This window comes from Sinocyclocheilus grahami, unplaced genomic scaffold (genome assembly GCF_001515645.1).
Source record: "Sinocyclocheilus grahami isolate Dianchi unplaced genomic scaffold, SAMN03320097.WGS_v1.1 scaffold1123.1, whole genome shotgun sequence".
Lineage (NCBI taxonomy): Eukaryota > Metazoa > Chordata > Actinopteri > Cypriniformes > Cyprinidae > Sinocyclocheilus > Sinocyclocheilus grahami.
In genome coordinates, this window is record NW_015506302.1 from 210,494 (window position 1) to 229,037 (window position 18,544).

Consider the following 18,544-nt stretch of genomic DNA (forward strand, 5'->3'; position numbering starts at 1 on the left):
TATATATATATATATATATATATATATATATACTGAACATTCAGTGTCCAGTGAAAAATTCCTAACATTTAAAAAGTCCACTATGAAGGACCTTTTGTGGAATGGAAAGATTCCATGGATGTTCTTCATGAAACCATAGATGCCAATGAGGAACCTTTAATTTTAAGAGCTTCTTAGAAAACATATATGTTGTTAAAATTCTATACAAAGAAAACTGACTTGACATGACTTGATGTTATTCTGAATGATGTATGCTACTGATAAAAATGATTATGCATTGCGAAATGAAAACAGACCTCCTGTGTGCAACAATAATACAGAACCCTCTAGTGGACACATGAAGATCTGCAGCAAGTGTGCGACGCGTCACCAAGTTCTCAGAGCTGGAGGAGGAGACCTGGAGCACTGGGGTCCACATTGAGTCTCTGTAATCCAGTTTGGAGTGGTCGCTGAGGATGCCACCAGAAGTAGCCTCTCCATAAGACCTGCAGTGCATCGACACTTTGGTTGTATTGACTTGGGAGCTTATTAGTTGCTTAATAGTTTATTCTACCTCAAAAAATAGTTTAAAAACAGTTGAAATTATAGTTCAGGTTATGCCACCACAGACAAATGTAGGTGTAACGAGATGTTTTAAAGGAAACATTTTATAAATAGACTACATCTCACAAAGTAACGGATCCATCTGAAGAATCTGGACACCTTCCAAGAGTGATGATGAAGATAAAACTCACCTTTTATTTATTGTATTTATTTATTTAGTCATTTAGCAGACGCTTTATCCAAAGCGACTTACAAATTCACCTTGAACCGACCAGTCAACACCTTCGGACCAAAGCAGTAAAAGTCGTCTTTATGGAGTTTCAAAATGACATTTTCTAAACTGCTGAACGAGAGCAAGGATGAATTCCCCTCGGACTTTCTCTCCAACATCAGCAACACCACCTGTGAGAGCATCACCCTCGATTCTCAAGTCATCGGTGTCGGAATCTTTCTGGCCGTTTTCATTTTGGTGGCGATCGTCGGAAACATTTTGGTTATTCTCTCGGTGCTGTGCAACAAACATTTGCAAACGGTCACCAACTTCTTCATTGTGAACCTGGCCATCGCGGACCTTCTGCTTAGTATCATCGTCCTGCCGTTTTCCGCGTCTCTGGAGGTGTTGGGATGCTGGGTGTTCGGTCGGGTCTTCTGCAACATCTGGGCAGCGGTGGATGTGCTCTGTTGCACGGCGTCTATTTTAAGTTTGTGCATTATATCTATAGACAGGTACATCGGAGTTAAACACTGTCTGAAATACCCCACTATCATGACTGAACGGAAAGCAGGTGTCATACTCGTATTGCTCTGGGTTTCTTCAATGGTGATTTCAATCGGACCGCTTTTGGGGTGGAAAGAGCCCCCACCTTCTGATGAGAGCATCTGCAGCATCACGGAGGAACCGGGTTATGCTCTGTTCTCCTCTTTATTCTCCTTCTACCTCCCGCTCATGGTGATTTTAGTCATGTACACGAGAGTATACATCGTGGCCCGCAGGACTACAAAAAGTTTGGAAGCGGGTGTGAAACGGGAGAGAGATAAATCAATGGAAGTGGTGCTGAGGATACATTGCAGGAGCATACCGGAGACCAAAAATCACCCGTTCCGAAGTTCACTGTCCGTGAGACTCATGAAGTTCTCTAGGGAGAAGAAAGCTGCTAAAACCCTCGCCATCGTCGTGGGGATGTTCATTCTTTGCTGGCTGCCGTTTTTCTTCGTTTTGCCTTTGGGTACGTATGAGTTATTCTCTGTCTGGTGTGAGTTTTTGAACGATACCTAATCTTCAAGAAAAAATAAAAACTGAACTTGATGCTTTACATTTAAAAAATGAAATCAAAGTAAACTAAGTCACATTTCACTTTTTGGTCTCTCAAAACACATAAAACCGAATTGAAATCACAGAATTGTGACAAAGTAAATGGGTGTACACAGTGGGCTACTAGTGGAATTTATATTAAAATGTTCACTTATCATAATGGAATTAAATGAATCCTCTAATTATCAAATAAGATCTTACTGGATCAAATGAAATGTCAATATTATTATTATTATTATTATTTTATTGGACTATGGGAGAATCAGGGTATCTTCCGTCCAATTAATTTTTGTTTTAATATTGAAATCTAAAAAATGAAAAACGGGCACATATTTCGTTTTTCAATTATTCAAACAAAACGAAAAATCAAGAATCCGGCTTAATTTTTCGTTTTTACATTCAGGGATAGAAAACGAATAAACAACTTGAATATTCGATCTCTACATGTGGGCGGGAATGAAACGCCCCTCTCTGCTAATTGGTCAACCAAACATTACAACATAATAATAGTCCTAAAAAAACCTTAATAATAGTCCTCCGCTTCTATTGATTCTTAACATGTTTATTTCTACTACATTTTATCTCTTCATCAGCTATGGGAGTTTTCCCACTTTGTCCTGCTAGGAAAAATGTGTTCTTAACTTGTTTTGTATTATGTTGTTCCGGTATGAAACAATTCTCATTAAGTCAAGTCAAGTCAAGTCAAGTCTGCTTTATTGTCAATTCTTCGTACAGCACATACACACAGAGAATTGAAATTGCGTTACTCTCAGACCCTTGGTGCATACAGATAACACTAACAGTAGAACATAAATACAGATAGATACAGATTAAATATAAAATACAACTATACAAATATACAAATAAGGTCAAATGTAAAAAATATATATATAAAGCAGCACAAGGCACATGGCAGATAGAGTGCAAACCAGTGAAGTAAACAACAGTGCAGATATAATGATTGTAGTGCAAAAGAGCTTATTCAGACTGATTAAAGTGACAGTGTGTGTGTGTGTATTTGGGAGGGGGGAGTGGGAGATTCCATCAGAGGGTCAGAGTTCAGTGGTGTGCGGGGCAAAAGAGGGGAGGGGGGGCAAGGTCAGGAGGGAGTTCCCGATTAAGAAACAGGATTGGTTCCAAATTCTGATAAAAAAATAAAAAATTTTGACAATTTTTATAAATTTTTGACTATGATAAAACAAATTAATTATTTTTTTTTGTTAACTATATCGTTCGTACTCGTAAAAAAGCTAGAATTTAAAAGAACGAAAAAGCACTTTAACAAATAATTTTGCAACTGACGTGACACAGGAGTTGATTATTTTTACAGTATAATCAGTTTTATTCCTTAAGATGCATAGATGCATATAAAATACACATTTATTTCGACACTGTGTTAATGTTTTACTCCGTGGTTAGGCGAAACAGAAATGTGCAAAATGTGTAACCTGATATAAAGCACGAGAGCTGTAATGTCATCATGACTTTTCTCACTGACGAAAGCAGTTCCACGCGTCGCTTTTCTATTACATTGACAGTTCATTCGATTAAATTAGATGGCAAATGTGTGCACATGGTATGAATGGGGTTTTGAGCAAGATTTGACAGCAGATCCACCTCGAAGTATTTGAGGGGAGATTATATGAGTTACACTTGATATTAACGCTATTGGTCTTTGTTTTGGAGAACACTGTGCTCTTTAGGATTTAAATAAATAATAGTGCATGTTGGAGTGCAAGAACAAATGCAAAATCAGCCAAATACAACCCAATACATGATAATATGCCTATGTACTAAACCAAATAACCAAAACAGATTTGTGCAATTACTGACTCCAAAACGTTGACTGATTGATAAATAAATAAATAAAGACCAGCTAGGCATTCTGCTTATATATGGTTAGAAAGCATTAAGACAAAACTTATAAAATACAATATCAATTTAAATGTGGGATGAAATAAAGCCTCTCTACTCCTAACAAAGAGCTCCATTCTTTATGCCACAATATGTTGAAAAAGAGCTATTGTTTGATTAATTACCTTTATTAAAATGTTGCCTTCATCTGTGACCACCGTGATGTAGCTCCACATAACAAAAGTTCACACACTGACCTGTATGTTGTCATAATAATGAAGGCAGAAGTGAAAGACTTGTGAGAGAGACTTATGAGCAATTTTCCTCTTTCTATAAAGCCAATGGCACGAAGAGTTCATTAGAACATGCTTTGTTTCCTCACGAATCATGCAATCACTTCTCCTCACATTTTCCAATAGCTTATAGCAGTTTCTTTGTAACAGTACATCGTATCTCACAATATCCCCTCCCCCTTCTATCAGAAATCAAAAGGATCCCATGTCCTTAAGTAGCCAAGAATGAGTTGCAGCTCATTTAGTTATATTACACATGATTGTATTATATTAACACACTAAACACAATAATCAAATGATTAAACAAAAAAATCAGTAATTGCAAACGGTTCAAACATTTTTCTATAAAGCACTGGCAGTCCGCAGACATGTATCAAAATCTTCCTGTCATCAAACCCCTTGAACATGCATTCTGTTGGCCCACGCAATTATAAAGTTCATAACTATAACTGTATAAAGCAGGGTTAATAACTATAATTATTCCTGCATAGGAAAAAAAATGATTTTGGGATTTTCATAATGCAGAGATGATTAATTGTCATCTGTTTGCTCAATCAAAGATCACCCATGGGAGTCTGAAGCATAGACATTAAATGCAGTGTTCCAGTCACTCAACCATTACCCAAGATTATGTCACAGAGGCCCAAAATGTGCTAGAACTGGAAAAAAACTGTCTCTTATTACATTAAAAGAATTTTGGTCTTGCTGACATCATTGTCTGAGGCATGAAATGGGTACATTTTAAGTAGCAAACAAATAACAACAATTACCATTTTGACTATTATTAGCCATTTATAATTAAAATATACATTAAAAAGAATAAAAATACATGGCTGGCATTGTACATTCCCCACAATGTATTGGTTTCCCCCCAAACCCACCATCCCATCCATCTCCAGGGTATTCCAAGAGTGTGGTTTTTGCCTGTCCCTGCTGGTATTCCACTCACAGTCACTGTGGGGAAAAATAGGGCAGCAGTGGTTGATAACACTATTAACAGCTATTAACGAGTTAAAGAGGATGCTTTCATTTTCCAAAGCCTCAGCAATAGCCAGCCACCAGGACAGAGGAGGGATATGGCATGGCTCCACACGTACACTGCAGAAGCACAAACTGTGAGGCACTGTTATAATGACAGAAATGAGGGATTGGCTGATGTTAAACCTTGCTTCAATGTGAAGGCATTTGGAAATCTGGGGGGAAATTCTTAAGTTACATCTGGTAACTAAAAAAAAGAAAGAAAGAAAAGAAAAAGTGCTATTTTGATTTATTTAAACTGCTAAAATGCTTGATTTTTGATTGGTCATTCAGTGGCCTCCCCCATTGCCCATGGTAACACAGTACACTCTTCAAAATGCTGGGTTGTTTCAACCAAATTCTGAGTCAAATATGGACTAATCCAGCTGTTGGGTTAAATTTTTTAATACAATTTTTAACCCAAAAGTTGGGTTAGTCCATATTTGACCCAAAGTTGGGTTGAAACAACCCAGCATTTTTAAGAGTGTATAATTGTCCACTCATCCAGGTAACTACAACCAGCGCTACTTTCAAATTTCTCATTGTGGATTCGCTTTGTCTTGTTTCATACAAATGCAATTGTCTCAATTGTCGTTGTGGTACTTATTACAGGTAGGATTATGGGTTAATTTAAACTCAATTCAGTGTTTCATGTCCACATATTTTTGTGAGTAACTATGCAATAAGCGAGCGAAGTACAATCAGCCAGTCATCACTATAAAATTAACCACTTCATGGTGATACAAGAACCCTCTAATCCTCTTATATAATTGTAATTTTTGTGGTACAATTTTTTAAAATGACAAGTCTACCCTCTAAATGATGGTCACATGTTTGGCATCAACATGCCCACCGTGTTATTGTTTTCCTTATGGTGTTTTTGTGCTGGACAGTGAACGTCTTATTTCTGGTGACAAACAGAACAAAATGTTTCTGCTCTCCTAAAGAAAACTACAAATTACTTTAATGAAATTACATGACAGTTAACTACATTGCCAGGTTTATACATTTTTATATGTAATAATTGTAAATAGTGTAATTATATTATAGTGGTTTTAGACTATGTCTGCATGATTAATCCAAGTGCAACAAGTCCAGAGAATATAGAGAATGAGCCTTTTTTATGTGTCTGTATTTATGTTTGTGATGTATTGAATGTCCATGATGTGAATGAATTTTCTGCCAATGTAAAATTCTGCAACATTATGAATTTGCATTTTTATTATTTCGTCATTATGTTTCCCAAATACCATCTTTTTAGACTAAAGTGATCGATTTGCGAATGTAAGAGTTGCAAGAAATTTTTAATAGTGGCTTTGATTTAAATTTAAGCAGCAAAATGAGTTGGTAATCTGATACATTTCCGTAAAAAAAAAAAAAGCCTGCCTGTCAAAATTATCTTGAACTTTTCTGACCCAAGCTGTTATGTTGGCCTTTAATACATTTACATCAAACTGACACAGAATGCAGCTTGACAGAACCTTACACATGTAGCCAAACCACAGACCATGGTAAAATAGGTATTGGGGTGATCACTATTAGATGAGACAACTTTAACATGTGGCTACCTGCCAAAACACTCCTATAGCTCAAGTAGCCCGTGCCAGGCAAATTTGCTAGAAAGCAAAGACCGCCAGCATGCATTTAAGACTCTCAGCTTACAGGTGTAAATAAATTGCCTACCTGACTGCTCCATCACTTGTGAAATGTTTTTCACACTAGGAAAAAAAGGTTATTTTAAGAACTGTTCCCTGAAAGGTTTTTTGAGGAACCCAGAATAGTTCTTATATGGCATTATTGTGATAACCACCTTTTGGATCCTTTATTTTTTAAGAGTGTAAAGCAGAACAAGAATGTTGAGAAAGCCACATTGGATATAAGTGCCAACTGAACCTACTTGCTTAACTTAATAATTAGGCCGACACAGTGAGTTCACATGCAAAATTTAGAAATTTCTACACTTCCCATGCCCTTTTGTTTAATCATTTTAAAAATATTTTGTCTTACTGATTATGCTTTCAGCTACCACTAAATGTCTACTTCTAGTTTGGCTTGCTTTTCTAAATCCTTTCAGCAGAATTCCTCTCAAGTTCCCCTAAAATCTAAACAGCAAATCTGAAAAAGTCAGAAGACCCTTTTTTTCTACAGTGTAAGTACACGGATTGGTTCCAGATTGCCCCAGAGTAAAGGCTGCCACATTGTACATGATGCTCTGGCTAAAAGGACATTTTTTTTCAGTAGCTAGCAAAGATCCTGCTTGGTGTGTCTCATAATCACAACAATTACCATAAAGGAGCTTTCCTGGGACTGGCTTTCATCTCAGAGCCACAATTGCAACCAATTGACGACCTCTAGCCAAGAGGGAGAACAGCATTTATTTTTGTTCATCAAAATCTGTTTCAACAAGACCGCGCCATTCCCAGTCCATTCTTACTACCTATTCCCTCTGGTGCTATTTTTATACAGGGAGGTATACAGAGCTGACAGGGAGGTATTCTGACCTCTCGTGACACTGAAATGCATGGCATGGGCGACGACAACTGTTTTATGTGTGAGATAATGCAGCGCTAGCCTCCTCTCACTTCCTGTGAGGAAGGAACAAGGCAAGGAGGAGATATTGGCAACATATGTGGTGTCTGTCGAAGGTGCAGCGGAAATGTGCAGGTAGTGTAGATGTGTGGGAGGAGAGGATGTGAAGAGAGACGCTATGTAGAGAGATTCCATGTGAGCCCAGATCCATCCAGCCCAAATCTTAAGTTTGTGCAGGTCTGCTGTAACTAAAAGATTGATTTGGCATTTAAAGTCAACATGAAATAAAAAAATGGGCCTATTTACTCTCTTAAAGAACCTTTTATTTAATGGAAAGATTCTATGGATGATAAAGGTTCTTCATGGAACCACTAATGCTAATTAAAGAACCTATATTTTTAAGAGTGGGGATGAGTTCATTTTGGGTGAATTATCAATATTTAATATGTGATCCTGGTTTGATTGTGAACAATTCATTGGTGCATGTTATTCCAAAGAAAGCCATTTATTTTTGTAATCTTTGATCAGAATGCAACAACTTGCTTCTCCTCTGTAACGACTTTCTATTTCCACTGACGTCAGGTTGGCTAATGATAACCAATAGCCAAATAGCTATTTAAGTAATGTTTTATCAAACCTGCATTTGGTCCGCCCACTTTTCAAAATCCAATCAATTCCCAATGGATAAAATCAAATCTTGTCTTTAAACATCCCTCACTCACAAATGCATCAAAATTATAATGCAGTGAAATGGGTTGCAAATGGCTGTTTATGTTGATTATAATGACTAATGGCCTTGTGTGGCCAGTCTATCAAAGGTAACAGTGCTGTTTGGTTTGGAGGAGAATTGGGGAATGACATATTGGCATCGCTCCCACATCTCCTACAGGCAGAAAAAAACAGAAATAGTTTCAAAAAGATATTGAGAAGACATGCCACATACTATTTAATATGCATTCGACTTCTCCAGCGAGCTGAAGGGAAAAAATAATGTGCAAAGTATATAATCTGTCTGCTGGGTATAATTAGGCAAACATGATTTAAAACGGTGAACTCACGGATTTGAACTTTTCAATGTGTGGGAGGAGTATGGTAGCTTCAGGCTAAGTTTACTTGAGACACAGTATTATTTTGCATGCAAATAATCTTGCTTGAGCCGATAACTAAACGTTTTTCCATCTCTCTCTCTTTCTTTGCATCCTCAGGCTCTTTTTTCCCAGCTCTGAAGCCCTCTGAGATGGTGTTCAAAGTAATCTTCTGGTTGGGCTACTTCAACAGTTGCATTAACCCCATAATTTACGCCTGCTCGAGCAAGGAATTCCAGCGTGCCTTCACCCGTTTGGTGCGCTGCCAGTGTCAGCGCCGCCGCCGCATCCTGCGTCGGTTCTACGACCAGCGCTGGAGAACAGCCATGCGAGGAGCCCGGAGGGGCCCACACAGAGACTACTGCTCTGGATTTCCCTTTCACGAGGAGTGCGGTAACTCTATCTATTCCTGCCAGAGCAAGAGCCGGCCTCTTAGTCTGAAGAGCTGGAGCTTCTTCCCCCCTTTACAGAACTCTTCCTTCCAGCTGAAGGAGAAAATGAACAATCTTTCCAATAAGATTAAGAACGGGACGGGGAAGAGTAGCACGTCTGCTCTGGCCCGGACAGAGATTGACACGGTCTCCATGGGGATCTATAATGACTGCGTCGATCAGAGCGGCTACCAGATCTACGACCTCACAGAGTGCTACGGCCTGAAGGAAACAGACATCTAAACAAAGACGGAGATTACTGACTGTTCTCTCTTAGAGCTCTGACCCATTGCCAGTTCTTAAAAATTGTTTGATTTTATTCCTCAAAGACTAGTATTCTTGTTATGTCTTAAAGTGCTAGTTTCAACACAGTTGAGAAGCAAATATGAGGAAAAATGTCAAGGACAATGTGTGTTAAAGGAGATTAATGTATTTTTACATGGATAATTTAAACATATTTCTTTAAAAGTGGGAAAAGTACACTGAATGGAAAAATTATGAGGGAAAAGATATTTATCTGCACTGGATCAGAACGAAAAGACTCATAGCTGCTGGGTATCTGTATACCGTGCTGTCCATGTGACCTTTGAGAAATTATCTGTCTGATGTTTCAAACTCCATCAACCGTTTCAGCTGTATTCACAAAGAGAGATTGTTACAATTTCTTTGACTTGTTGTCCATTAAGTGTGAATGGAAAACATATTTGACCGATATACTCGAGAGAGACTGGTGAATCCATGACTGTGATTTGCAGGTTGCTGTGTAATTCACTTTTAAATGATTCAAAATTGATTCAGAGGTACATACCTTTAAATGTGAGGCACAGTTTATAACCTAAACAGATTTTGTGCAGATGTTTTCAGTATTACAGAGGGTAGTTCAATACTGTGCTATTCATGTGCTATTCATGCTATTCTCATTTCAACCATGAGATTTAAGTCATCCCTAAAAGGACCAACAGTGAAAAAAAAAATCAAAATTGATGGACTCCAACTCAGCTTTTGTGTTGTTGAGAAAAGCTTTGGATTTCTTTGTAATGCTGGTGTGATAATGTCTTTCAGTGTCAACTATTAAACATAATAAATCTTAAAAGAGCATGCAGTTGATCAAATATGTGCATTTGTTGAATCCTGAAAACAATGAATCCATTGTAGCCATGATTACATTGAAATCAAATACCTATCTTATCAGACTTTTCTTCTGAGAAATACTTAAAGCACACCTAAATGAAATTCAGTCATCATTTACTCACCCTCATGTCGTTCTAAACTCATAAGACTTAGTTGGGACTTGGTTAGTCTTCGAACCCAATTTAAGATATTATCCCTCCATTCAAGTCTAGGTAACCAAAATTTTCTTTGTAATGCTGATGTGATCATGTCTTTCAGTGTCAACTATTAAACATAATAAAGCTTAAAAGAGCATGCAGTTGATCAAATATGTGTATTTGTTGAATCCTGAAAACAATTAATCCATTTTATTCAAACAGCCATCCCATAGGAAAGAAAAATCAGATTAGATCCCTTAAATTATGTAATTTGTAGCCATGATTACATTGAAATCAAACACCTATCTTATCAGACTTTTCTTCTGAGAAATACTTAAAGCACACCCAAATGAAATTCAGTCATCATTTACTCACCCTCATGTTGTTCTAAACTCGTAAGACTCAGTTGGGACTTGGTTAGTCTTCGAACACAATTTAAGATATTTTCCCTCCATTCAAGTCTAGGTAACCAAAATTAGAATATCCAAAATGGTTATAAAGATGTCATTGAACAAATTCAAATTAATTAAGCAGTTTGATCCAAGTTTTGTGCAGAGATACAATGGCTATATCTCATGATAACTCGTATGTTTTTTACGTAAAATGAGGTTCCATAAAACATACATTTACTTACGTTTTTACTGGCACTAATGCATACAATACTGATGCATTTTCAGCATCTAAATGTAAAAATACTTTTAAATGTACAAAACTGACGTATTGACGACACCTAAAACTGAATCCTTATGAATAATGAAATTGCGTTATTAATTTTGTTAGCGTTAGTTGTTTTTAGTTGTCATATCATTTACCTTGTTTTCAATTGCATTATTAAATTGTTTACTCGTTTACTTAACATGAAATGATAACATTTAGTTTTGTTGTGTGATTTCTGCTGCCAGCTCATTTCCAAGAATAGTCCTACATAATGTCAAACAAGACTTTACTTAATTAAATTAAATACTTAATTAAAAGTCTTATGGGTTTTGGAATAACATGAGGATGAGTAAATGATGATAGCATTTTCATTTTTTTGGGTGAACTATCACTTTAAGATTAGTCACTACTCACATGGGCAAATTTGTGGCTCCTTTGTACAAAAGGTCATGTTCTTTCTTCCATTCAAGATGCTCTTTGGTGGAAAATTATGAAATCATGCCAGAGAACATGATTATTAAGGCTTTACAGTAACTTGTGGAGTTCATGCATGTCTCTGAAGAGAGTTAACAGTATTACATGTTGTGCTCAGATTTGACAGGATGTGAAAAATCCACATTCATTTTATAACATTGTATTCTTACTGCACATCTCTTTCTCATCTCTTGTCTATTTTTATTTATCCAAGGAATTTTTGGAGAAACATCTGAGACAAAGTTGATACTTAACCAAAACATTAATGAGAACTCTGATGTCTCCTGAGACATGAAAAAGAAGCCTCTGCACAACTAAACAGTCAGCCTATCAACTGATTTATTGCTGCATTAATTGACTCATTAATGATGAAAAATCTAAGATGGCCAGTAGAGGTCACTGTTAATGTAAATGAATTGCAAATTCCTACAATTTTACAACAGAACTGGAAACACAATTGCAAACTTCCTGTTTGTTGCTGCCGTGTGGTTTGAGTTTGAGCTCCGTCAAGTTAATTCTTTGTCGTCTAATTTTTATCTTAAAATCAATTTTATACACCATCCTTTTTCAGTTTTATAACGTGTGAATATATCCCCTATCGTATTCTACAACAAAAACAATCAGAGCGCTTTGTTAGCACTAGTTCTATTTTTGACTTCCGAGTCCGCTATTAGCATATAGCCCGCTAGCATCACCAGCGTGGTTGCCGCTAATCTCGCTTACACTAATACTCTATTCACACACATTTCCATTGTTTTACTCACTGTTACTTGCTTTAAGCATCTAAAAGCAGTCTGAATCATCTCACATTATGTTTAATTATAAAAGTGACAAGACTGTGGGTATGAAGATGACTTGTGAGGATAGCGTACTGTACGTGCGAACAAACGTTTTTTGAAAAGTGGTTTCCTTTTCCATTTAAGATTTCTGAGAACTTACTGAAGAGTAAATCATGTGATTTAATGTGATTCCCTGTCCTCCCCTGTTTCCTGTGGATTACTGAAAACTAACACCAGCATACATAACAGTTCCTATTAATGGGTTCCTTTAGCTAAGCACTTGTATGTTTTGACTTGTCACAAAAATGACTTAACGTACATTTCACTGCCTTAGAACTCGCTGAGCAGTGCCAGAAAGGTCTAAAAAGAAGAGCACTGAAGTGAATGGTCCGAGCACAGAGTTAACAGAACATTAGCTTCATAAAATAAAACAAATAAATAAATAAACTAGCATGATACTGGATGTTTTCCTGAGACAATTTCCATTTTCAAAATTATTATATTAATAATAATTAATATAATAATTATTATATTAATAATTATAATTCATATAATAATTATTAAGCCCCAAGCTCCTTTATCTTTGCTAACCTCATTATTGAAGCAGGCAGACCAGCTGGGGCCAATCCGGCTTGTCCAGTCATTTCATAAGAACTATATCAAGAAAACGTGATTACAACTGAGATTTAATTTCCAGCTTTATAAAATGATTTGTTCTCATACATATTTTATTTATGACTCTTATGTGCTAACCTGTGACAGGGGAGGATGTGTCACACGCCTTTGGAGTGTTTCTTTCGATAGGCACTTTATGTGAAGGGTAAGTGCATTGTAACTGCACCCTCAAATAGCAAAAATGTTCCTGGTTGTTCCTCGTTCTGCTTATTATTTCATGCTGCCATAGTTTGTTGAACATACCAGAATGTTTTAGAATTCAACTGTTACATCTTGTACCACATAATGCTTATAGTTCTGCCAATATAAAAAGGTAAAGTTCTGTTTGTTACCTTGAATACACTTTGCATTAGTGTTGGCAATAGATGAAGTAGAATTAAGGATTGTGTGCTGCAAAGCGCCAAATCTGCGAAAAAATGATGAATGCAGGCCAGACATCTAATTTATTCACACAGTAAAAAAAGGTGAAAGAAAACACATCTTACAAGAAGTTCAAATCACAATGTTGGCATGCAGTTTATCATGCTGTTAGCCTGACTGAGTTATCCTCATCTTACTATGGTTTGTGTTATATCATTTATCATTATTTGGAACCCATAATGAGATTTCATAATGTGTTAATCATTTAAATCTTTTAAAGTCTTACAACAAATAATACCTATGGTCACCCATGCAGCAATAATATATTTTCAGATCTATTTTAAGTTTTAAAATATACAAAAATTGGTCTTTTGCTAATCAAGATTTTAAAATATATTTACATAAATATATTTCCAATTTTCACGTTTTAGTTACATTTCTTCATACGTTTCCCGTCGTTTCTTTAGAGTTCAGTGGAACTTGCAGCCATAGTTAGCTAACAATGCTTTTGGGAAACGTACCCCTGAGCAGGATTTGAACTGGCATTTCTGGCATGGAAGGCGAGCACATTAACAAGGACATTGAAGACTATATTTGAACTACATTTTGGCCAAAAAAACACTGTAAATGCTTTTTTATTATATTATTATATTTACGTAAATATATACTTATAAAAAATATATTTTGCCATATGGGCTGGACAGGAATGAGTTTGGGATATTTTACTAAAACAGATGAACTTCCACTACAGTCTACTGGTTGTCAGTGCGCTCATTTGGCATCTCTTTTCGAATGAGAGAGGTCTATTCCTTGAGCTGTGCCATGTAGACATATTCTGCAGCCCATGATCATGAGGAAAGCCCTACGGAAGGATCGGTTAAAGAAACCATAGAGGAAAGGGTTTAGGGAGGAGTTGACATACCCTAACCACAGGAACACGTCCCATATCACAGCAGCAGTCCCGTACTCAATGAACGGGTCGACAATATTAACAGTAAAGAAGGGCAACCAGAAGAGAAGGAAAACCCCCATGATGATGCCCAGAGTTTTGGCCGCTTTTCTTTCCCTCCTTATAGAATTGCGATGTTTTTGTTTCTTGCTCGAGTCCTTGCCCACACCTGCTGCCATCTGTGCCTCCATTGCACTTATCTGCATGGCTTGCCGCTTGGCCGCTTTGTAGATCTTCCAGTAGGCCACCAACATGGTCACCATAGGCAGGTAAAATGCAACAAGGGATGCCATGACGGCATAAACACGGTTAACCAAGAAGATGCACACATTTTCAGGCAAAGGAACATCCATTCCAAGCTTGTGCAGCCCGAGGAGGATTGGGCCAAAGGAGATGAGGAATGGAATGGCCCAGCACACCACAATCAGCAGACCCACGCATTCACGGGACATTTTAAACGAATACACCAAAGGGTTGCAGACGGCGTAATAGCGGTCAAAAGCGATGCAGCTCAAATGGAAGATGGAGGCCGTGCAGAGCATAACGTCCAAGCTCGAGTGAAGATGGCAGAAGGTTGGGCCGAAATACCAACATCCTTCCACTGTTCTGACCATACTGTATGGCATAACCACCAGGCCCACCAGGAAGTCAGCGACAGCCAGAGACATGACAAAAGAGTTAGTAGGGCACTGCAGCTGTTTGAAGTAAGCAATGGCGAGAACCACCAGGAAGTTGCCGACAACAGTGCAGGTGATCCCGGTGATGATGAAGACGTAGAGGGCAACTCGTGAAACGGAGCTCCTCAGCGTGGCACAGGGCTCAAAATCAGAGTCGAGTGAAATGTTGCTCCATTCCGAGGAGTTTTCCATGCTGTTCGACCTGGTGATAAACGAGACATATGCATTCAAGATTCATTCCCATGATCATTGATAAATGCTTTTTTTGTTCTCACAACATGCTGTGTTGTAGAAGACCAAGAAGAAGAATGCTTGTTCGAGATATTGTCTAGTGTTGCCATACTGATATATGAGAACAAAAATGGCTGTGTCGTTTCACCACACAATAATAATCAGTCTATTTCAGCATTAATATTTTTGCTAAGTGACAACTGCCCCTGAAGCTCCTGTAAGGCTGGGAACACAGTACAGATTGGGAAACCAAAGCCAAATCTGCAATGAAAACAATATTTTGGAACCTTTAGTTCTGGATATTGGCCAAGAATCATAAAAGGCCCCTCAACTCGACCTTGCTTCAGGAATTGTATCCCTGCAGTGTGCCCCATTGTGACCTTTAAGATTATACCTAACGCACATACCTAAAATGTCATCAGCATTGTTAAAGTTGAACTCAGTCCCTATTGGGATGTGAGCAAAAACACGAGTTTGAAAGCATGCAATCTGACATATTTATTTTCGTTATCGGAAACAATTCAAAGGGATGGCGTAATGTGTTACACAATTAATTCAATTCTAGAAATAACATATTTGAGATGTTATCAAGAAACCTTCCATTGCACATTCTTCATGTAAAATGTACATCATGTTAAATAAAAAACACCAATGAATTCTCTCAGATCCAGTCATGCGGAAGAGAGTGTCAGTTCACAGTGACTGACATGTTTCTCAGCCTGTGACAGAACCTGAAAACAACATCTGGGGATGTTTGACAGAGAGGAAAAAGTTTTAGTTCAGTAATAATACAAATTTAACTACCACCAGTGGGACCGTGGGACAGGGAAAGGCAGTTTACATTTTGCACTTCCCTACCACTGTCCTTTAAAAAGTAATTCTATCATTCTGTGACTATTTAATGGATCTATATAATGGCTCCTGTGTGGATATCAGCAATTATGACACTTTTTTAATGACACAATTATGGCAGTATTAGTTAGTGTTCGCAATCAAGTCAAGTCACCTTTATTTGTATAGCACGTCATCCATTACAGATGGTTTCAAAGTAGCTTCAGTTTGGTTGTTCTATTAAATATGAATTGTCTTTTAAACCCAAAATGAAGATTCAGTCTTTATTTATGTCCCTTATGTCATTTCAAACCATTTTACCTTTAAACTTTTTTTTTCCTGGTGGAACACAAATGCTTTTACGCAGCTCTTTCCATATACAATGGCAATTCATAGTGACCACATCTGTCCATCTTCAAACAGAACAAGAAAACACCATAAAATCATCATAAAAGTTGCCCATACTCTTGTGCTATATGGATCTTTTTTAAACCCAGACCACATCTGTTAGAATTAGTGCAGCTTTGGCTTCAGTTATGATTGTCCCATGCCACTTTGAATGTGGAATATAATGCACAAGTTGTATGGACTAATTATTATTATTATTATTTTGTTTGTTTGGTTTAGTTTTTTCTTCTTCTTCCTTTTTTTTTGGTGCAAATGTCACCATGAGCTTACATGAAAAACTGCATAAAGATACTTTTTTTAAAATCATAATTTGTGTTCCACAGAAAATATAACAGCATATATTGGTTCAGAATGAGAGTTAGTTAACACTGACAAAATTTCCATTTAGGAGTGAGCTATTCTTTGAATAATAATATCCATATAATGAATAATAAAATTGTGCTATGTATTGCATGTATGTATGTCTACACAGTGTCCTTATGACAAAATGTTTTATAGAAACTGATTGGGCATGAAGAATGAAGATTGACTCTAAAAATAGAGAAATGGCATAATGTGCATGCTATATTGCACATTGCAATTTACACTCAAAAGTAATGTCATTTGCAACGTTACAAAATGACCAATCTGGGAGGTTAGGACTGCAGATACTGCTTAGATACGCTCACAAACACACACTCTATCCCTCTGACCACTCAGACACAGCAGGTGAGCTTTAAAACATCCTGCACAGACACTCTTGCAGTAAAGCTGTGACCATCAAGGCATTGTTCTGAAAACAGCTTGTAAAGGAACATGGAGAAACAGATATTGTACATGCGTTCTTGTGTGTGTGGTCATTATCCATCTTAAACATGACGAATTAAACTCTACCCCACGCTTCACAAATGTAAACAGACTATTTCTAAGTGCCTAATAAAGTAATGGGGCCATTTTTGATTCAGTTCATAAAAGACATCCAGACCAAAGCACTTATCTGTTCCATAACCAAATCTCTCTCTGGGTTATCATGTAGGACAATGCCTTAGCACTTTTTTCAGCTTAACTAACCACTACTGGAGATGATAGTGTAGATGATTACTACACAAATGACTTGCCATTCATCCCTAAATCGTACATTTAAACCAAATCCACTGGAAATCCAACATGATTGTGCTATCAGTTGCTTTGTTTGTTATTCTTGAACAAAACCCATCTGTGGCGCGTTCCAAGCAAAACAACTGACCCAAATCTAATCGCTGCATTCTGCCAACTCACTTAAAATATGTATTTACTTTACTTTCAAGGAATTGGATAGAGAGACTGGACAGGGCAGGAATGTCCATTTGAGTCAGACATTTTAATAATCTACCAAAAGCGGCTGCATAAAACTCACCTTCCCAGACTAGCGAGGAGACGAACAGACCTGTCAGTCATAAAGTGGATCAGTGAGGGGACATTCAGGGTTCATGATAATGTAAACAAAAAATAAATTAAATAACAATGCTGGAATTCATCTAGACACACCAGATTGTAATACCTAAAGACTAAAAATATTCATTAAAAATGTACTTGTAAAGGGTAAAAACTAAATTAAAAAAAAATATGAAGTAAATAATAATAATAATAATAATAATACGTATTTATTAAAATAAAAGTATTTATTTATTATTATTATTATTATTATTATTATTAGCACGCTTACATATGCCATATAAGTACTGGAGCTATAATAAAATATAATAATAATAATAATAATAATAAAGTATAAATAAATACTAAATTGTTTATTATTATGATGATGATTATTATTATTATAATAGCCCTTCCATGACTTGTAAGGCATATTTATGCATGTTACAATCACAATAACAATTTCACAGCTCAAATTAGAGATGATCTACTCACCTAAATGGAAGTGTTTCGTCTTTCTTTACAATGCCATGTTTAACGGACTCTTCTTGTTTCCTCTATTTCTACTGAATGGCAGCTCCATCTGTGAAATGAGGATGGTAAAGTGCCTGTGTGTGTGTTATTTTGAATACGCCACATTAATAAGCTCTAAAACGGTCGTCTTGATCAGAATGTAGGTGGGGCGTGTGTGTGGGTGCTTGTGTGTTGGGTATTAAGAGTTGGGCATTGTTATGCAAATATTCCTCACATCCAACAGATTTCCTGCACTGTTCGCCGTT

General features: G+C 37.0%; 1 protein-coding gene and 1 pseudogene across 1 annotated transcript; one reads left to right on the top strand and one right to left on the bottom strand.

The window, feature by feature from the left end:
• The first annotated feature begins 724 nt into the window (after positions 1–724).
• On the top strand, positions 725–10,155 carry LOC107567044 (alpha-1D adrenergic receptor-like). Its single transcript, XM_016252637.1, has 2 exons — positions 725–1,769; positions 8,754–10,155. Exons 1-2 carry the CDS (start codon positions 869–871, stop codon positions 9,305–9,307), a joined length of 1,455 nt encoding a protein of 484 aa, XP_016108123.1. The 5' UTR covers positions 725–868; the 3' UTR covers positions 9,308–10,155.
• A 3,893-nt stretch (positions 10,156–14,048) lies between these two features.
• On the bottom strand, positions 14,049–18,303 carry LOC107567045 (5-hydroxytryptamine receptor 4 pseudogene; annotated as a pseudogene).
• Between the last annotated feature and the right edge of the window lie 241 nt (positions 18,304–18,544).

Bases quoted from the DNA above. Each gene is read 5' to 3' on its own strand.
- LOC107567044 (XM_016252637.1), top strand. From the start codon at position 869: ATGACATTTTCTAAACTGCTGAACGAGAGCAAGGATGAATTCCCCTCG. The intron at 1,770-8,753 runs GTACGTATGAGT...TTGCATCCTCAG, and splicing joins TTTCTTCGTTTTGCCTTTGG to GCTCTTTTTTCCCAGCTCTG.